This window comes from Rhagoletis pomonella, unplaced genomic scaffold, assembly GCF_013731165.1.
Source record: "Rhagoletis pomonella isolate Grant_MI unplaced genomic scaffold, Rhpom_1.0 Rhpom_scaffold_00005, whole genome shotgun sequence".
Taxonomy (NCBI): domain Eukaryota; kingdom Metazoa; phylum Arthropoda; class Insecta; order Diptera; family Tephritidae; genus Rhagoletis; species Rhagoletis pomonella.
In genome coordinates this window covers 70,448,330-70,470,432 of record NW_023458559.1, presented here as the reverse complement: position 1 = coordinate 70,470,432, position 22,103 = coordinate 70,448,330, and the positions used below count along the sequence as shown (strand labels likewise).

The 22,103-nt window shown below is 35.0% G+C and overlaps 2 protein-coding genes across 2 annotated transcripts in view; one reads left to right on the top strand and one right to left on the bottom strand.

The window, feature by feature from the left end:
• Window positions 1-17,780, top strand: part of LOC118739467 (zinc transporter ZIP6-like) — a 33,008-nt gene extending 15,228 nt beyond the window's left edge. Inside the window, exons 2-4 of the mRNA XM_036470821.1 lie at window positions 5,324-5,630; window positions 15,931-16,236; window positions 16,317-17,780. Of these exons, the coding sequence (XP_036326714.1) occupies window positions 5,324-5,630; window positions 15,931-16,236; window positions 16,317-17,347 (1,644 nt within the window). The 3' untranslated portion in view covers window positions 17,348-17,780. The remainder of the gene's footprint in view (window positions 1-5,323; window positions 5,631-15,930; window positions 16,237-16,316) is intronic.
• A 1,300-nt stretch (window positions 17,781-19,080) lies between these two features.
• LOC118739962 (39S ribosomal protein L39, mitochondrial-like) lies at window positions 19,081-20,680 on the bottom strand. The gene is made up of 5 exons (XM_036471464.1): window positions 20,487-20,680; window positions 19,957-20,293; window positions 19,780-19,880; window positions 19,275-19,717; window positions 19,081-19,213 (listed from the first exon to the last, which is right to left on the bottom strand). The coding sequence occupies exons 1-5, from the start codon at window positions 20,557-20,559 to the stop codon at window positions 19,157-19,159; spliced, it is 1,011 nt and encodes a 336-aa protein (XP_036327357.1). The 5' UTR covers window positions 20,560-20,680; the 3' UTR covers window positions 19,081-19,156.
• Between the last annotated feature and the right edge of the window lie 1,423 nt (window positions 20,681-22,103).

Below are 22,103 nucleotides of genomic sequence, written 5' to 3'. Positions count from 1 at the left end.
TGGAAAAAATTTTGCAAGTAGAATTGTGCCACATGGTTGCATTTGGGAGCAAATAATTTGAATGGAACAAGCTCGTTAGTATGAAAATTACTCAAACTTCAGCGTTTTAGTAATGAAGGAAGTAAGTACATTTTTGCTTACTTAAGTAATTTAGATAACACCAATTTATCTGGATGATACTCGTCTTAAAAAACAATCGCAGTATAGTCGCAACCCTGGTCGATGCCCTTATGAAACCCGATAGGGTGAATTCAACAATACGAGTTTCTGTGTTTTATTTAAATTCAGCTTCATAATTTAAAAAATAATTAAAATCAAATAAAATAAGATAAAATGAAGTAAAGGAAAAAAATTAAACAAAAAACCAAATTAAAAAAAATTAAAATAAATAAAGTTAAGTCAAATGGAATAAAATAAAATAAAATAATATTTAAAAATTTCATTGAGCTTTATTTATGCCGTTTTTAATGAAAAACGTTGTGGAAAAATAACAACAATTTATACATGTTGAAGACACCACATCTCCCCTTTAAACTTCTTCATCGAGTTCAAACAAAAGCAATAGGATTAAATTAAATTAAATTGATTAATATGAAATAACATAAAATAAAATAAAACAAAGTGAAATGAAATGAGATTACATTAAGTAAAATAATTTATAAGAAAAAAATTTGTATTAATAAATATAATACTACCAATAAGCAGATTTCTTTACTGTTCCTTTTAACTGCCACACAAACAATCCAAGTAAATATTTTTTTTACGTAATCAGCAGCTTTTAAACGTTCTTGGCAAAATTCGTGCACATATTTATAGAATCACATTTGTATGTAAATGAACAGATGGACAATATAAATTCAATAACCGACATGCGTCAGTTCATAAAGAACAATTAAACGCATGAGCGGTCTAGAATAACCTGAATATTTTAAATAAAAAATGTGTAACATCCCTGCAAAAAATTGTGCGACTAATCTCTAAAGAGAGTATTCCAAGATTATTCTTAATCGGGTACAATTGGGCATTATTTAGTCGCAACTAGGCTCATACGGGTACTAATGGAGGTCAATTAGTCTCGACTCATCCCTTATGGGTATAATTGGAGATCAATTAGTCCCCAACTCATCTCTAACGGGTACTATTAACGATTTAATGATATGTACACACTTAGTCAATGAAATTCCATGTGCGGCGTTGGCACACAGAGAGAGTATTCGCCTAACAAAACTGAGCACCCCGGTTCGAATATCAGCTGGCGCAAATTTTTATTTTTATTTTTTAAAGTGACTAGTCGCTTTTTGTACCCATTCGGGTATAAAGGTGAACAATTAGTCTCTTCATAGGACATGCTCGAACAAAAGCGAACAGTTCATTCCATATAAAGAGATCAAAAGTGGTATTAGTCGCATGCTCCTTTGCGATTGCTGCCGGAGTCATCCCGGAATAGTCCCATTTTTTGCAGGGATATGCCTACATATCTATGTACCTAAATGTGTATGTGTATATAGTACATACATGTCTGTATACATATACCTATGTACATAGACACAAGTACAAACATTACATTCACTTTCAATCGAAATTGTGCTAATCAGCCAGTTGCTAGCAGCCAGCAGCCAGCAGCACCGCTAAGGTGCTAGTTTCCCAAATGTCTAGAAGTGTATGAAAGTAATTCCATATATGATTGCTTATGAATTCAAAAATGATGCTAATGCCGTTGAGTGCGACATATCTATAAAATTTAATTTGAAGAAAAAAATAATAATTGTTATGGCAAAGTTTGCATGCAAATATGCTAGATATTGTGCGAGTGCAAATAAAAATTATACACGTAGCATATGCATAAGTATGTAGACGTATGTATATATGTATTTGTTAGAATCTTGGCTATATGCTCGTTAAATTCTATGAGAATTTGTATGCATTTCGCATAGAATTTACACTTTTAGTGTCGCCACCGTCAGCGCCTCCAAAGCGGATGGGTGGTGTCGTCGTCGGCGAGTCGGTTGCTATTTATGTATGTATGAAAGCATGTGGCTTGCAAGGAATTACTTTCTGAAGCCATACCCATAGTGAATTCCTTTTATTTTCATAGCAATCATTCGGTTGCGGTCTTATTTCTCTTCTTTGTAAATACCTCAGAACAATTTCAGCAGTAAATATGTATGTATGTAGATAAGAAGTCTTCTTAGCCGCAGTTTATAATCCTAATGTACGGCTCTGGAAAATAAATGTACCAAACGTTTTTCTTTTTTAAAGTACCCATTTCCAGTAGGGTATGAATAAGTATGTGGGTCTTAGTAGAATTGTAAACGCTTCCAGGATGCAATACAAAGATTCATGCCTTCGTTTTTATAAAAAATTAAAAAAAAAAACTGTATAAAATTTAGTAGTCTTTTCATCTAATTTGCTTAAGATTTTGGTGCGCTATCCCGCTTCCTACCGACCTTAAAATTGATGTTAATTAGTCTCGCTTAAAACTCGGTTCGCGCATATATATTTCGTGCGGCCAATTCGATCCTCACCTACTTACATACCTACATATGTATCTATACCTCAGGCGTATGCGTTTGCCTATATATGTATGTACTCGTAGCTAAGCGTGCGAACGTTACTCAAAACGCATGCGTGACTGAAATGAAGCGTATATAATGCCAATAAACTTTTGGTATGTTTTTTTTTTTTTTTAATTTACGTTTTATTGGAATTTTCTATTGAAAAGCAAATATGTATTGCAAAACTATTGTTATTTATATTTGTATGCCGGTCAAATCGTTTGTTACATTTTAAGGCTATAAACGCAATAGATTAACACATTTTTTGTGAATGCAAATATACACAGCAACTTATGTATGCATGTTCAAATAGTAGATGTACTCAAGTATGTATGAGTGTGCATATGTATTAACAGATGTATGTAAATTCATAAGTGCGCCTGGTTATTAATTTTTAGCATTTCGTCGGTGGCTCTCAAATGAAGGTGCGTAAAAATAACGACTGTACAATACATGTATGTATGTATGACTGTATATGTACATATGCTCGTACAAAATTACCAGCCGCTGTTCGCTTGCCAAGCAACCTACATATATACCTACTAGTAAGCATTCGATTTATTTGTATCGCTTTTTTATACGTAACCCAAACTAAATGTTGTAAATCTTAGCCAAAGTTGTTGGTGAATTATTTCAAAATATATATTACTAGCCCGCTGTTTTGATTTGTAACCGCTGTTTTTTGTAATAGTAACTTAATTTAAGAGTGTAAGAGCCTTCAAGCGTTGTATGGTGCGCACGGTGTTAAAGACATTTTAAAGGTCTGATCAAATTAAAAATTATCTTGACCTTAAAACCGACATTAAAAAGTGCAATTTTTTATTTTTTTATTTTTTTTTTTACCTAAAATGCATGCATTTTCACAAAAAATTTTAAATATATATTTTTCGTTTCTTGCGCCAAGGACTCTACTTACATGGCAAAAATATGTTTAACACTTTTTAAAAGTTCATTGCATATTGTTTTCAGGTCAAAAAATAAGAAAAATGCAATACTTCTATTTTTGAAGGTAAATTTAAGAGTCAAGGTAATATTTTTATCAAACGATATTATTTTTTCTGAATTCTCCATCTCAAATGCTTTAAAAATTCTGTTCTCGATATATGAAATTTTGTCACACAAAAATTTGTATTTTTCACACTGTGGGGCGTATACGTAACATTTCAGTACTTTCAATTACTATTCAATTTTTCTGCGCTATTTTGTAGATATGTATTTACATAAGCGGTGAATTCATAGTTTAAAAGCGTTTAGCTAATGCTTTAGCTCGCAAAGTTTGTTAGTAAAAATTTTATGAATATTGCTTAGAGTGGCGCATTTCACACATATTTAGTATGTAGAAATGCTGTGACTGAAAATCAGAAATCTCTAATTATCTTTGCCTATTGGAGCAGAAATATGGATAATATCAGTTGTGCACGGTAATTAAGTAGGGAAACGTTTAAATAGGGCAATAAAGTAAGCTGACTTTTCAGCAACACTTCTTTGATTCCGGCCAAAAATTAACGACCAACTTTGAATAGATCAGTGGCACATGTTCATAAGAATAGAGAGTAAAAGGAGCAATAACTACGGTGATCATAATTATGTCAGCCGAGTACGGGACAAAAATCTTAATTAACGGTTTTTTTTTTAGAAAAGCAAATAAAATCTGTGAAAATTTGACAAAACAACTTTCATTTCTTCAAGATCCAATGATCGGATCTAAACCAAATTAGTATGGGACAACCTCGAAGGAACCACCTTTTTATTAAGAAAAACGTATAGCAATCGGTTAACGTGGTCCAAAGTTATGCGGTAACATACATAAAAAAAAAATTATTCCGACGAATTGACAACCTCCTCCTTTTTTTGAAGTCGATTAAAAATAACATACAATTATTGAAGCTAATTACAACCGAAAAAGTATCGGAATCCTAAAGTGTCATAACGAGTCATATTGTCATACTTAATGGCATAAATGTTAGGGTAAATAATTTTAGAGTAATTTCGAGTCATTGCAATTGTGATTCTATGGCAGTAAATATGACGGTTTTGAATCGCCTTAATAAAATTTTGCCTAAATTTTTTTTTTATTTAAACCTATTAACTTTTTAAATTTTAAGAGAAAACCAACATATTACACGGGTTTTTCCTTTTCATATATAACTCATAAAAACAAATGCCTATCATCTACGAATTAATTAAAATAAACTAGCAAAAGCCATCTACACAATTAAAGACTCATTATGCGGGTTTTCCAAAGAAATAAATGAATTCAATTTAAACAATGTTGCATGTAAATCAAGTCGTAGATCAATAAACTCATAACAAATAATTCAGCGCAAAAAAAAGGTTATTCTTATGAATAAATAATTTGTTTACAATAGTTACAAGTTAACTAATTTATACTTTTATTATTGCACTGAAAACAAATATTATTTAATTTTTCATATGCATACGGCCCAATGATTTATATTCCATTACACGATACCTGTGATGTCAATTAAATAACAGTAACTCGAATTCGGTTGTATCCTACATATGTATAATATGCAATGCATATATGTACAAATACGCGTGTTCAAATATTGTGACGCCTTTTCACGTTACTTAATTATTTAGAATGCTAATAAATAGTTAGCGTGCAATTATTACATACCATTTCAGAAAGTAACAAGCAACCACTTCTTAAAAATTAAAAAGTTTTTTGTAAACAAATGTCCTCATTAACTCGCCTTAAGCAGCATATTTAATTCTCAAGACTATCATTCCCTATCTCCTTACAGGGTCTCGAACATTTGATGTACAATCTTGGCTTGGGACAAATCGAATTTGAACCTGAACATACGATTGACCAACATCGTCCCAAGGGTTTTAAAACATCGGAGCGGGATGATGATCCAAAGTTGACAGCTTACTTTGAACAGCAAAGTTTGAAATTATCGCCGGCCGATGAAGATATTGCAATGTTAAAGGAACGTGATGCGCTGCAGAAGAATACAGATGAATTAGGCCTTCTAATTAGAGAGAAGGAAGTTCTGTTGGAATTCAAGGAGATGCACGATCCAAAGCACCGGCATCCGCGGGAAAGTGGTAAGGAGACAAAGTTCTAAACAAAATTATTCATTTTTACGTAGAATATAACAAAATCAGTTACTATTAGCAAGTAATATGCTTAGGGGTTTACTATATACATATGCAATGAACTCAAACGAGCTTTTAATTCCATCACATTAAGGACCGTAGGGTCGGTAAGATCGCAATTACTGAGATCTACACAGGACGAAAAAAATTTTAGTTCCAAAAGAATAGATGCCGCTGAAGTCAATATATTTGTAAAATTAAGCTTTATGGTCCGATTTGGTTATTCATTTCAAACATAGACAAGTCCTTCGGCACTTGGTCATTCCATTGTGTTCGTGGGCGGCCTTTCTTTCGTTGTCAACCCAACTTGCCAAATTTAGGGATCTTTTTAACGTAGGATCATCATCGATGCATCGGACATGCCCAAATCATTTTCGTCGGTATCTGTACTCCACGCGAATACCACAATTGACCTTGCGTACCTCTGCACTACGTAACAGCATGGACACGATTAGTTGGAATGAAATGGAAAGGAAACGTGGGTGGCCGGAACTGCCAAAACCAACTTTTCCAAGCACTCGGGCAGTATTGCCAGTTGTACTTAAGAGGAAGAGACAGGATTTAGAGGAAAGGGATATATAGGTGGTGTGGGAATTCATTGCTCCTCTACAAACTTACCTGACTCCTTTATGAATCTTAGCAGTTTGTTGAGGGAAATAGAATGTATCTCATCCATTCTCAATACATCCGATCCAAAAACAAACCATCTAAGCCTGGCGAAGGCTGGACAACAACCGGTAAAATGTTCTGTACTATCCTCATCCAAGCAAGATGTACGCAGTGAATCCTCCATGATGCCTATCGTGACCATATGTCATTCCTATGGATTGTGACCCGTAATCAGTCCTCCCAGGGCTCGTAGATCACGTTTTCTTTGCCTGAGAAGGAATTTTACTACCACACTGTAAGGACTTTTCAGGTGTCAATACCACACCAACGGCACTCATGAGTTTTCTTATGAGATCTTTGATGTACCCGATCGTTCCCACTATGCTTGTCCCTAAAATTGGCTCCATAGAACTGCAGGTCGCCAATTCATTTTCCAGTTCGTTGCCATGAATACCAAATTGTCTTAGCACCCGCACAAATTTAAACTCATTCCACCTTGTAACGGATTTTAGCCTCAACTTACATTCATGGACTATCTTTGAAGAGGTGCAAGCGGTTTCCAAGGCCTTTAGAGCAGCTTGGCTCTCACTGCAGATCTTGATTTTATGTACGTGTCACCTTTCACCAATTATCCAATCTACCATTTTCAGTATTTCACAGACTTCCAATAGAAGTCTGAAGTTACCATCCGGAGGCCATCCAGCTCCAGTACCATTTTCAGTCTTTGAGATTTCACCAAGAGCGTCTGGATCGTTCCATTGCTCGCTAATAGGAAATCTAACGACATACTTTCTTCCAAAGGAGACTCCAGGTATCAGTTTGTCAGTAGGTGCCAAAATCAAGGGGTACTGACAACCCTCTAAACAACTCTCTGTGCCCGTAACTCTGATCGTCGCGCGACAATCAAGAGCAGAGGTGGGCACTACCACAAACAAGCGTGAGCTAAAAGTGAGCATGTGTTAGTGTACCTAATTCATTTTGCATGCTGTCGTGTTCTCATCGATGCGCTCTCGCTTGTATACGTACAGGCAACGCTTACGCTCTTTTAGCACCTGCTAACTCTCTGCCCATGCCTGATCAAGAGTAAAGTCGACGCGATTAGTTAAATGTAGAGTGTGATTTTCGTTCATGGCGGGAGAGCCCTGTTGGTCTGGTCAAAAAGAGCGATACCAGTTCTGAAGCCACACTCTTAAGGGCCCATCTGTTGGTTCTTAAAGGGGATCACTATTTTAGACTACATCATCGATACGCAATATCTATAAGGCTCATTCCGTGATCGAATTTTCCTTTTTTTGGATGGAGCAAAGTACAATGACGCTACAATGTTCAGGTGCCAGATGGCGGGAGGCGAAATAGGTGAAAAATGCGTATTTTCGGGTACATTTTTTTCGGTTTCCATAAAGTTTTCTATACGGCCGCTGAATACGAGTCTTTGGAGGTGCATACCATCGCTCGACAGATGCCATTATGGGCCAAGATTATGCTTATTTCTAAAGCAGAAAACAATTCAAGGGGCCAATAGATATATAAACACATACATATCTCTTGTCTGTGGCCTATAACTCTGTTTGTTGATTTTTACTATTACTTTAATTGTTCATTCATTCATCATCCCTTTAAATTGCTCAAAGAATGCTGCTTATATCCTAATGAACTTCATTATTTATGGATCAATGTTTTAAAATAATATTCTTGAAAATAAGAAACTCTGAGCTCCACAATTAGGTAAGCAACCTTTATGCAAATAACCTTGAAAATTACACACTCTCATTGGTCAATTCAGCATATTATAGATAATCAGTTTGACCTCCACTTTGGCGGCAAAAATTAAATAATAATAAGTTGCACTTTCAACAAAGTAAACTCTCACTAAGCGAACAATTTAAATGTCAATTTAGTGACGTTTCTTTCATTCATTGTCCCTTAGACCCATCTACTATTTATATTAGGCGAACCATTTACAAACTTGCATGCCACTGTGTGAGAATACCGAGCCATTTTTGTATAGACATCTACTTATTGAACTCTTAATTTATCTAATTTGCATAATAAGTAGTATGTATGTGTGTCCATAATTTGATGTCAATGTGACTTTTACTTTTCAATAAGAATAAACGAAAGTTAACTTTACTCAAATATGTAGCTATGTCTTCAATCAATAGTAAATATGTCACCTAAAATTAGGTTTAATTGTCAAGTACAGTTCGACAAATGTACGATGGTTCGAGAGTTTGATGAAAATTATGTCGAAATTTATATACGTACATACATTTACTTCATTATATCCTCAGCGAGAAAATCATTTGATACTCATAATTGCATTGCGGCGTACTTGCTTAATTACAATACTTCAATAGACTTTAAAGAGACACGCGCGTTCACAAATAAGTATATTTGAGTGCCTAAATATAAGTAACTTTGTAGTATACAATGGAAAGATTGACACACAAGCATGCGCTAATATGGGTACATTTAACAATAGCAAATAATTGGACTTCATAACACAATTATAATTCGAATGATAATAGATTTTTCGCGACATATTTCGTAGTATTAGTTTATATAAGCACAAAAATAAAACTGTTTCAATGTCATTGTGAATTTTAATGGCAGCTCTAGCAAGATATTCCCATAAGATGTAAGCTACAATGATAATTTAAACAGTGCTTGAATAAATTTGCATCGCTTAACCCTTATGTACTAGGTACCAGGTAGCTAAAGTAGATGTTGAAATGTATTAGAATAAAACCAGCTCTCTATCAAATAAATCGTATTTTTTTTTTTTTTCAAAGTCCCACTACTGCCACTAAGTAGGGAATTAAGCATCGTTTAAATGTTCGCCATGGCTTCTTATGATAGCGCTTATCCGAGTGGTACAATTTTCAATCTGTCTGCCGCATAGATCTGGCTGAATTTAGTACACCGGTCATTTGCGACTTACTGGCAGAGGCCTGCGACTTTGGAATACCCCACATGAACAAGCCAAGCGAGTTAAAATCGCACGGTCTGCGCGAAGTAATCATACCCTCAAATCGTTAAGGCGGAATGTGCCTGGTGATACTACTACGTAGCACACAACAATAACGGTTATGCTACAGCGGAGAACGCTATCTCGGAAAGCTTTTTGAGGCTAATTAAATACTGTGATCCTTGCAAAAGCTGGATGTCTTAAGAGAATACTACATTCAGTGATCGCGAAGCCTAAGTTTTAATTTCCGTTAAGCTTCCACCCATCCAGGTAAGATTTCCTGACACACCTCGCCCGCTCACTTCTTGAGAGAATATGAGAGGAGAAAGATCATTGATACCAGTTTAACCATGCAGTGTTCCGTGTTATCAGGGATGAAGTTGAAATCTTTAAGTATACTAAAGCGCCCAAATCACGAGTCAGCTATGTGGGCTCCCAGTGCCTGTAAGTCTGCTTGTAGTCCTTGCTGCAGCGATTTCGGCGGACACTACATCAAGTAGGATGGTCCTAGAAACCTATAGTCAGATAACTACTTCTGGCACTGACATGCAAAGGCAATTTACAGGAAAGGTGAAAAAACGATATTCAGTATGAAGATCGTTTTCGCACGAACTTATACTTGTTTACATGTTTTGTTTTGGCTTTGTTAATTTAGACGCCTGTCAGTCTGCCGTCGTATGAATGCGGCTTTATACATGTACCGTAATTTTTTGGGTCTACCATGGCGACTTTATCGCCATATTACTGAAGTACTCACGATTTGTGTATAAGTTTCAGTTTCGATATGAATAAAACATTTTTTACAGCCATAACCTAAAAATAAAAAAAAACCAATTCGCTTGTTATAAATTTACAAAAAAGTACTTTTAAAATTTCAGTCAATAAACTCACTCAAGGGCTTGCATTTCATCAAACTTGCAAAAGGTTAACGCTAAGGATATATAAATCTGAGTAAATCGGGTAAAGTCAGCTGCTGCTATTCACTGTTTTAACAACAATCAGTTCACTACTTTTTTGTTTTATCAACTTTTTCTTGCATTGTTATACTTTTATGCGATTTGATTGTTTTTTTTTTATGTATCCACATTGTTTATTTAGTTTTGTTTTTATTTACCTTTATGCACATTCTTTTGTGCCACAAATTTCCATTGCGACTACTCGTACGCAGGCAGTGAGTGTCTCAATGCACTGTCAAGTTGTGGCTCTTCCGTATGCAGTACACGTCGTATGAGCAACTGTATTCGTGCGCACTTGCATGTAAATATGTTTGTGCGCGTATATTTAGGTCTCGCTTTTTTCGCTTTTTTTTGTTGCATGCATGTCTGGTTGACTTATTTACACTGCTTTTCCCAATGCCCTGTGGGAAATCGCTATCAATATTAGTAAGTATTAGTCCTAAGTGTGTCCTATGTATTACTGCAAAGATAAGATTGCACAAGTAACTTCTGCGCATCCCATTTCGGCATTAAAGTGTGTCGTTAATTTATTCACCTTAGTCATTATTTAATTTTTTATTAGCAATTTCTAGCAAAACATATTTGAAATTTCGCGAATTTTTGTCTGAATGTTTATTTTTAACTTAGTATTAGTATTAGCTCAAATAAAGAGATAAAATTTTGGCAATACATAAAACAACACCTAAATTTTTTTCTTTATCTAGCACGTATTATATTTTCCAAATCTGTCAAGACAACTTTGCCTTAAACTTGCTCAAAATTAAGGACAAATAAAGATAAGATTTTGCGACAAGTAATTCATTTCAAAAACTAATCTGCTCGAAAACAAACACTCTCATAAAACAATTGCAAAACAGATTAAAATGTTAATATCAACAGGAGAGTCAAGGGTGTCAAATGAACTCAGGAAGTATAAAAGGATTTATTGGCACTTTGCCAGAAAGCATTTAAAATATTTCGACGGCTTATATGTACATATTCTGCACTTTTCACAAAATAGGGCATTTGTGAACAAAAAATGTATCAAATGTTACAATTTAGAAAAAAAGTATCAAAAATGATACAATTGTATCAAAACGGCAACGGTGCTCCGAAATGTCAATAGAGGCACAAAGGGCTATATTTTTAGACTCCAGAGCTTTCTCAATTTTCAAAGTGAGGCCATAAATGGCTGTCTCAGTGGATTTACCTGGTTGATAGGCAAATTGGTGCTTGTTCAGATGCGGTAACGACATACTGATGCAGTATTTTCGCCATACCCTTTAGGTAGGACGAGGTAGTTGTTAAGCCAACACTTATAATGTCTTAAACGTATAGGTAAAGTCCCTCTTACACTACTCATTTTCTACAGAAATCGGACATCTATCATCAATCCACTTTTTGACAACTACAACGTTCCTCCATTCATGCGTTAACAACATTTATCAATACAAATAAGAAATTTCAGCCAATAAAAGTTTGTAAATTGAATTATTATGCAAAGTAATTTACAGACAGTTTGACAATTAGTTAGTTTTTAGTGCGAAAAAATATAGCATCGACGCAAACATGCGTAACATACAAAATAACAGCTCCACTTTGAACTGTCAGCTTATAAATAAATACTTCTGTTGCTGCACTATAATTGACATTTTGGCACTTTGCCGGAATGCATACCATGCACGCAGACATGCATAGGCATGCCGCATCCCATTCTGGTTCAACGCCGTATTTAATGTGTCTCAAGGTAAACGGACGGACGGACGTGGTTGACAGGCGGTGGGGCAATTAAATACTAACTGTGAATGCGTGCCTCTACTGATAACTCTAATTACTCGTAGTTGGGTTGTCGGGGGTGGTGATAAATAAAGCATTCTAATCTTAATGCATTTGCTATGCAATTGGACGTCAGTTGAGACAGTTTTTTTTATCTGAAACAGGTTGATTGCAGGTTCTGTTTTATGGTGTTGAATAAAGGTTTTTTTACTGTATTTATATTGTGCCTCCTAATAAGCGGGTAAAATTTTCATACATCTCTAATTGAGATTAGGTGGTTTGTTTTGCTTCCGCATTGGACAGAATTTATAACTGACTGAGATTGATAAAAATTTAAGTGCGATTAAGATTAACATATATTTTGTGAAATGAATTTTTGTGCCACAATTAAATGCAGCTTGCGCAGTTTGTAAGATAAAACCATTTATCTATCCGATATGACGTTTGCGTAAGGCATTATTTATACGTATTGCGCTCCCTCGACTAGCTTTGTACTTTTAACGACGATATATTTTTTTTTGTTTTTAAACCAAATTAAATCGAAAGAGAAGAAAATAGTACTTAAAAATTAATTGATTTTCTTTAATCTTTTTATTTTTAAAACAAAATCTAAAAATTAAAAAAAAACCCTATTTAAAAAAACAACAACAAAAAAATAAGTAACATCCTAAACATGAAATGAAATAAAACTATATATATTTTCTTTCAAAACAGAAAAATCGAAAACCAAAATAAAACTCAATTGATCAAATAAAAAATGGAAAAAGAATTATCCAAAAAATATAACGAAAATTAAAAAAAAATAAAACAATCTTAAAAAGAATAAAAAAATAATAAAGAAGAATCTTAAAAAGAATAAAAAAATAAATCCATCTGTCTTTCATTTGTCTTACGAGAGACTTTTTACTATATAAGAGCTTCGTTGCCAACTCTTATGTTGTCAACAGTCGTTGCTTAAGGTAAACTGCTCTTTTGCCAGAGTGCAAGGTCACTTGCTCAATTCAGTAAAAACCTCTTATGCATAACATTTTGCTCGCGCTGCTCCAACAGTCGAAATGGCCGAGTTAGGAAAGCATTGGAGTGCCATTCGAGAAAAGATCCTAAGCTCTAATCCTTCGGCACCGGATTTTCTCAAACTATTTTTTTCTTCTTTAATTAAATTTTATTTTGATTTTAGGATTTATTGTTAAAAAAATATAAAAAAAGTTTATTTAATTTAATATTTAGAAGCTTACTTTGTGTATTTTCTTTTCTTTTTTAATTGAAATTTACATCTCTTTTAATTTTTAGATTTTATTGTTAAAAAAATAGTTTTTATTTCATTTAATATTTAGAAACTTATTTTATTTTTATTTTTTCTTTTTTAATTTTGTATTTTTTTTTTTAATTTTTTGTATTTTTTAAGGTAAATTTTATTTTTATTTTAGATTTTATTGTTTTAAAAATAAAAAAATATTTATTTTTTTAATTACATTTAATTTTAAAAAACTTGTTTTATTTTTTGTTATTTTTAATTTTCTTTTAATAATTTATTTTTGAGCTATAGGCCTTATGTTAAATAAAACATTAAATGTTTTTCTGCTTTATTTACTTTTTAATTTTATTTTGGTCGTTATTTCGCCTTCAGTCTGAAGGCATCTTCAGGAACTATTAGCTTTGTCCGGTCGAAGATGCCTTCAGACTGAAGGCGAAACATCGACCAAAATAAAATTAAGAAGTAAATAAAGCAGAAAAACATTTAATGTTTTATTTAACATGCGGCCTATAGCTCAAAAATTAATTATTAAATTATATTAAACGGCCAAGAAAAATAGTTTTTTTTAATTGCATTACATTTTTAGAAACGTATTTTATTTGTTTTCTCTTTTCTTAATTAATTTATTTTTTGTTTATTTTTTTTTCTTTTAATTTTTAGATTTTATTGTTTTAAAGAGAAAAAAGTTTTTTTTTATTTAATTTAATTCTTAGGAAGTCCGATTTATTGATTTTGTTGATACTGGGAACTACCTACCATTGGTTTAAGGGCATCAGAGAGTTCTCGCTAACAAACTCACCGACAGCCTTATTTCCAGAGAAGTTCGATGGTCAAAAATCAAAATATTTCTCAGCTAATCGCGAGGCGAAGATTTAATGATTTGTGTTCTACCTATTTACACAGAAAAACTTCGCTGTATATACTTATATAGTTCCAATTGGGGGCAAGATCCGGTGATCGATTAAGTCCAATGTGAAACCTTCCCTGGCTAACTCATCTTCAGCCTCATTAGCGGGAAGTTTGGTTGCGGCCATGTACCCAAGCTACGTCTACTTCCAACTGACTCCCTAATCAAAGTGGAAAACACTTGCCAAGTCAGGTATATTGATTGATATTCTTAATCCCAGGTACTTAGTGAAAGCGCTTTCTCCAACTCTGTTTTCTAATTTGGAGCCATGTATGTATTCTTGCGGAGGTATCAAATTTCTCATTCCAGTCGGCTCTCGACAGGAGAAGAACTTCGAAGGGTCTATATACTATATATAGACATAATACGAAATCGCAGTTGTAGGGTCATTGTGGACAATGTCAGGTCTTCTCCTTTCGTTGCCTGCTCTGGTGTTCCACAGGGAAGCATCTTAGGTCCACTTTTCTTCTTATTGTTTATTAATGACATTCGCTCCTGTTTTTCTACAGTAAAATTTTTACTATATGCGGATGATTTAAAAATTTATTCACCCATTTACAGTCACCATGACTCTGAACTGATGCAATTAGATTTGGATAATTTAAGTACATGGTGTAATAGCAATCGGTTAACTCTTAATTTAAAAAAATGTTTTCAGATTACTTTTTCAAAACGCATTAACGTCATTGAAACCTCATACCATTTATCTAACTCGCCCCTTACAAGGGTTAGTGAAATAAAAGATCTGGGGGTAACTTTTGACTCCAAATTTACTTTCGCAAAACATATTAACCTTTGCATTTCGAAATCGTATGCCATGCTTGCTTTTGTTAGACGTCATAGCTCAGAGTTCACTGACCCTTATACGCTAAAGCTTTTATATACCGCGTTTGTGCGCTCTAAACTTGAGTACGCTTGTTTTATTTGGTCGCCTTATTATCAGTGCCATATTGCAAGAATCGAACGGATCCAGAAAGTATTTTTATATTTTGCTTTGCGCAGCTTACGCTTTTCTGAACCCATTCCGACTTATGAGTCTAGATGCCTATTGATCAACTTAAAGTCACTGCAGAACAGGAGAATAATTTTGTCGCTGTCGTTTATTTTTGACGTTTTTCGTGGTGCTACTGACTGCCCCATGCTCCTGGAGAGGATTTTCATAAATATTCCTGCCAGAGCCCTTAGGAACTCTGAGTTCTTCAACGTTCGTCTGTTCAAAGCTCTTTATGCAATCAATGCTCATATTACTAGATCCTTGATTGAGTTTAATAGAATTACTAATTATTTGGAAATAGATTTTTCTTGTTCAAAAGAGTGCTTTTTAAATACAATAAACCCTCTTTATAAGTGAGCCATTTATGTATACTAGTAATTTGCCTACTGTTATCACATATTTCTACTTAGCCTGTAAGATTTTCTATTCTGATTGGCTTAATAAATAAATACTAAAATACTAAATAGCTTTGGAGAACTCTGAAATTTTTATACTCAAAAAGTATCGTTTTTCGACTACGAGGTATTTGAGAAGCTTCCTAAATATTTGTAGCGAGTAGCTGACGTGGTTCAAGGACATGAACCTAGTGGCTAATAGCATCAAGTGAGTTAAGCTAAAAGCACTAGGGTTCGCACCACTATTTGTAGAAGGAAAATTGCTGTGGAAGGTATTTTCCAAAGGGAAATTCCGCTTTTACTTTACTGGATGAATTGACCACATGTCTTTAGATTATTTACCTCTAAAATAGAACTCCACAATCAATAAAGGATATCCTATTCATAAAAATGTTCGCTTTTGTTTTCAGATGCCTCCATGGATGACGCACCCTTATCGCCGAATGTTTGCCTATCCCCAAAGTCAATGCTACGTCTAGTCGTCGATCACGATGACTTACACAAACGTAAGCTATACAAGACCTACACATCCGATGGCGTAGCGAAAACGCACAACTCCGAGGCAGAGTATAATGAGTTCATCAACCAGGTACAGTTAACGCCAGTGGCTTTTATGAAACTCTGCCCAGCGCTGTTAGCGCAAATCGACCAGCATGTGTGCGTGCGACCAGCACCGCTAACAAATGGCGACAACCCCAAGCAGGCATTGTGGAATGGTGAGTAAATATGCAGTAGATACATACTTAGGAAGGCCCGAACTTGCTCTAACCACTTTTTTCTAATTTCTTCCACGCAGCTTGGATTTACGCCAGCGTTTCCATATTCATACTATCCGCATGCGGGCTGCTGGGCATCCTGCTGGTGCCGCTGATGAAAACAATTGCCTATCAGGAGATCTTAAAGTTCCTTGTCGCAGTGGCTGTGGGTACACTGGCCGGTGACGCATTGATGCATTTACTGCCACACGCTCTGGTGCCCGAACATGGCGCGCATGAGTCTAGCACAGCAGAGTCTGAACACGACACTCATGAGGCAGTTTGGATTTGTGCATGCGCATTCTTCACTTGCATTTTTATGTACGTACTGGAGCATACCTTACCGCTACTGCGAGGCGACAACGCCAAAGGACATGGACACAGCCATTCACATGGCGGACACGCACATACGCATAGTCATGCGCACGCACATCACAGTGAGCATGCTTCAGCTGATAAAACGTCCAAAAATGGAATCGATGCCGATAGCATGGTGTCACCGGTCAACACCGACGCCAAGGAAATCAACATAATGTTGCACGAAACCAAAAAAGATGAAAAGTCGCCATCACGCCCGCTCACACCAGTTGCATTTATGGTTGTCATCGGTGACGGGCTGCACAATCTCACCGACGGTTTAGCGATCGGTGCCGCCTTTGCCAGCGATCCAGTGACGGGCATGGCGACTGCCTTTGCCGTACTCTGTCACGAACTGCCACACGAGCTGGGCGATTTCGCACTTCTCCTGCAGACGGGAGTGTCGCTGCGACGCGCAGTCTACTTGAACATTGTCAGCTCTGTTTTGAGTTTTGTGGGCATGGCTATTGGGTTGTTCATAGCTGGCGCGCATGAAAATATGACACAGTGGATTTATGCCGCCACAGCGGGCTCGTTCCTCTACATAGCGCTAGCCGATCTGGTGCCGGCAATGAGTGAGGCGGAGACGCATACGGGGGATGCTAAAAGTAAACTTAAGGGTACCCTCATACAGATTGGTGGCATGCTGCTGGGTGGTTTTATAATGTTGGCCATTGCTGTGAATGAAGAGGCGCTGGCAGAGCTTTTTAAGTGAAGAATAAAAGTACCCCCTGGAGAAAAATTAGTATAAATGGAAGGCATACATTCCCGAAATAGCATTTAAAATATTTTGAATGAATTTTTGAAGCACAGTTTTGGTGGACTAATATTTAAAATCCCAGCTAGTTCCGATATTCGGTAAAGTTTGTTTTAAGTGTTAAAGTAGTATTAATTATATTTTAGTTAGTTTTAATTTTTAGCTCAAAATTAGAAACGAATAACGGAACAGGTAGTTTTAAAGAAAATATTACTTTAAAGTGCATTGCCAAGTATGTATGTTTATTATTTGTACATTAGACTGCATTACCAAAAAAAAAGTTACGGTTTTCCGCCGGGGTTACAAAACCTACTATATTTGAAGACGTCCACCAAAATATATCGGGAAAATATTCAAATTTACGTGAGCTGGACCGATTTGAAAATACCGCCAAAAATGGATTTATTTTATGAATAAAAATAGTTTTTAAAGAACTTTTTGGAAAAAAATCCCCTCAGATGAAGATTAGTTTAAGAAAACCTTTGATATCTGGGCCAAAACTATTCCGATTTAGACTTATGAGGTATCAGTGCAAAGGTATTTTCCCACTCTTTTTATTTATTTGCAAAAAAACTCATCACGTCCCATTTTTTTCAAATGCCGGCACATCTTAATTCAACTTGGAATGACGCTCGTTCATCCTACCTTTCCCCTTTATACTTTTAAATTAGTTTATTTGTAAATAAATAAAAAGGGTGAAAAATGATACCTTATAAGTCTAAATCGGAATATTTTTGGTTCAGTTATTCAAGTTTTTCTTATACCAATCTTTGAAAAAAGTTAAAACAAGTAATTTTTAAGCAAAAAACAAAACCGACTTCAATTCTCATATACAAATTTAAGATTATCGTTAATTTCTTCATGATCCCATGATCGGATTTAAACCAAATTAGTATGGGACCACCTGTGAGGTAACAGCTTTCCTTAAAAAAAAAAAAGAATTAAGAAATCGGTTAACGTGGTCCAAGGTGGTAACATATATAAAAAAAATATTCCGCGAATTGATAACCTTCTCCTTTTTGTGAAGTCGGTTAAAACCAGCATCAAAAATCTCATTATTGCGATTCCGTTAATTTTTTTTTATGCAGATTTTTTTAAGCTTAAACTGCTTTGTCATTTGAGGCGATTTTTATTCATAAAAAAACTCCATTTTTTTAGGTATTTTCAAATCGGTCCAGCTCACGCACATCTTAATATTTATCCGAAATATTTTCGTGTATGTCTTAAAATATATTATAGATTTTATAATTCCAATGGAAACGCAGTACCGTTATTTTTTTTTTGTATGAGGAATGATGCAGTCTAATGTACATGCATACATACATACGTGCATATAGTTAATGTAATAAAGCCAAGTTATATTTTTGAAATAAATAATCTAACGAAAATAAAACAATATACAAAATTTGAAGATACACTTATAATTAACTGATTTCACAACCAGCAGAGCGGTTATAAATCGAATGTAGTTTTCTTTATTTATTTAGGTACACCTTTTTCTCATTAGGGCCCCTTTTAATATTCCATTGATTAATATAAGCTGGGGAACTGACCTCTGTTCATTATGCATGTAAGTACGCACAATACCTCTCTTTTTCAACTTCCTTCTACTAGATAGTAAGCTTGCGAAGCAGAAACGTAGCATACATTTAGGCGAATGGGATGTTGATCGGTTAAATCACGCCTTAAACTTAATTTAAATGTATTTATGCGCATTTATTAATATGTAAAACAACAATTTCAATTAAATAAACTTGTCGCATTCATTCAAGCTATCTGCTGCTGTGATTCTTCGAAAGGCTCATTGGGTAAGCGTGCAGGATTCTAAAAATGAAGACGTATACTCAGTAAATATTTTTAACAACTAATGTAGCACATTATTTACCAATTTCTTAGCGCGTTCCTCTAATGTGCCGTAGGCTACATGATCTAACGTAAATCCAGCAGGTAAGGCAACACCTTGCACTCGATACAACGCATCTTTATCGCCTTCATTAGCAATCTTAAGCGCAGCTGCTACTGTACATTTGCCAAGAAAACGTGATGAGGCGACCATAGGACCACGTGATATATCTATATGAGTACCAATGCGGTAGAGTGTAACACGTCCTTGATTCTGTTGTGCGATGCTGGGCAATTGCTCGCGTTTATAATGCGAATCGGCAAACATTTCCAAAGCAAGTTCGTTATTGACATCAAGACGTTCGATTTTCAAATCTTTTGCTGCTAATTTAACCATCTCAGCGGAGAGGGCACGCAATTCAGCCTTACTAGGCTGCCAAGATTGTGCACGCAACACAACGTCGTAAACAAAACTACCAGTTTTTACTGAAATGCAAGTAGAGTAACAACATAAATTAAATTTTTAACTCAAAGTGTGAAAAACTTACTATTTGGAGTAGGAAAACTATGTAATTGCAAATGTGCTTCATCAGTAAAAGAATTTTCCAGCGCTGCTCCTAACATAAAACTACATGTGCGCCAAAAAGCTCTGCATCAAGATAAAATTAGAATATTTATTAACTTATGCTATGTTATTTTAGAGGATTACTCAGTGTCCAACATACTTGTTTATCAAATGAGGATCAGCAACTGTGAAATTTAGCAACTGCAACGTGCAAGATTCAGTCAGCGGGCGATGCATATCCCATGGCACATTTCCATCGATTAACGCTAGAGCGGAACGCTTACAATGGCCTTCACTTAGATGCTGCGCGCAATTGTATGGCGTGGATAAGTCAGCATTCATAGCTAGTGTTACATCTTGCGGCAATCCAAGGTAGCGTACTTCTATTTTTTCCACTCGTCCAACGGCTTCCTGTTGACGACGCTGTTCTTGAGTGAAGAGTTCATTTCGTTTAAACAATGCCGGACTGATAGTGGGATTACTGCTGGAAAATTTACCTACGATGAAAGAAAATAAATAATTGTTCTTGTACTAAGTTGAAAATAAATTAAATGAAATAAACGAGGCGTTCTCAACTCCGTATTTGTGCAAATCTAGCAGTGTTGTTTTCTTGCCGTCACTTTTATATAAAACTTCAAAATTGTATTCTTCGCCATGCCAAAACAAAAAATTCTTGTATTAAAAACTCACGCAGGCTTGTCAATCCATGAACGCGATTCGATGTATTTAATACTGTTTGGAAAAACTGTTTAGTGACCACCATTTCCTTCGTATTTTATAGAATTTTCTTTTAACTTTAACAATTTATTTCCTACAGAATTTCCACAGGCGGCAACAGAAGTGTTATCAAATCAGTCCAAGGCGTGTTTAATACACCTTGAATCAGTCAGTTTACCGAACAGCTGATTTCAACGTGCTTTGACATTATGCGCGTTCCTTATCTCCCAGAAATAGTCAGAAAAGTCCGAAGTAGTCAGATTTAGTCCAAAAAGCGTTCCTTAACTCGGAAATGACAGCAAAAATGAGAGAGCAACAGTCAGTGAGAGCGACTCTCATCAGTCCGAAGTAGTCAGATTTAGTCAGAAGAATTTTTTCTGGCAAAATCCTGAAAAGTGTCAAACTCAACTGAATTTAAATTAACGGAAATTAAAAAATACGCAAAAAGTGAGAATAATCTAAAAAGTAAAAGAAATGAATTGAAATTGGAAGGAGGCAAAAAATAATTGATATAGCAAGTGTTTATTGTGCTTGTGTGAATGTGTTTTGTACATACATTTCTGTTCTTATTTGACGTTAGTTTTGTTGTTGCCATTCTTTGGACTAAAAATTGGTTTTTTGCGTTCCTTTACTTTTCCTGTTACTCTCTTTTAGTGAGCGCATTTTGCTTACGCTCTGGCATTTTGACACTTTTCAGATTTTAGTCCAAAAAGATAAGGAATGAACCTATTGCCACTGTGCTTGTAATTGTTTCTGTTTACCTTCTGGAGTGATTATGGAGAAAGGTCCAGTTTTTATTTAACAATTTTCAAATTAATAATTAAAAACATTTTTTAATCATTTTTATTACAAAAAGTTCATTTTCATTTGTTAAACCAAAGAACGTAAATGTATAAGAAGCGACAACTCGTTACTTTGAAAATGTGCCGGGACGATTTTGACCGTATCTGAAAGGTTGAGATGAGGAGTTCGTCTCCCTTTTGACTCTGTCCGCGGCAGATTTTTGATTTTCGCCTCGAATGCGGAATATGCCAGCAAAACAGAAGAAAAGCGGCAAATGTGTGTGAATTTCTGTGGTTATTTGCACAAGTGGTTGAAAATATGCAATTTAATTTAGAAAATATATAAATTATGGTGTGAAATATAGAATATTCAGTGCTTGTGTAAAATACGGAGGTGCTTGTATGTGAAAGTGTCTATATTAATAATAAAAAGGTGTTTGTGAGTGCAAAGTGTTCGTCAACAAGTGTCGATTGTCGGTGTATGTGGATAAAAGTGATCATTATTTTAAACAAGATCAGTGTACTTTTATATAAAAATGCATTAGTTTAATAAGAAATCTATGCATTTATATATGAGTGTACTTATGTTTTGTTTTCATCTGGAAATTTACATATTTAAAGTGTGCAAAAAAAGTTATGTGTCGGGCGATTGGGTGGATAAAGTGTGTATATGGCGGCTTTATTAGCAAAACCAATGTTTATTATAAAGGGATGCCATAAGTTTAATTTAAATCTATGCATTTATACATGAGTATGCATACTGTGGCGAATACTGCGGCAACACAAAGCGGACAACGAGAAATAGGCA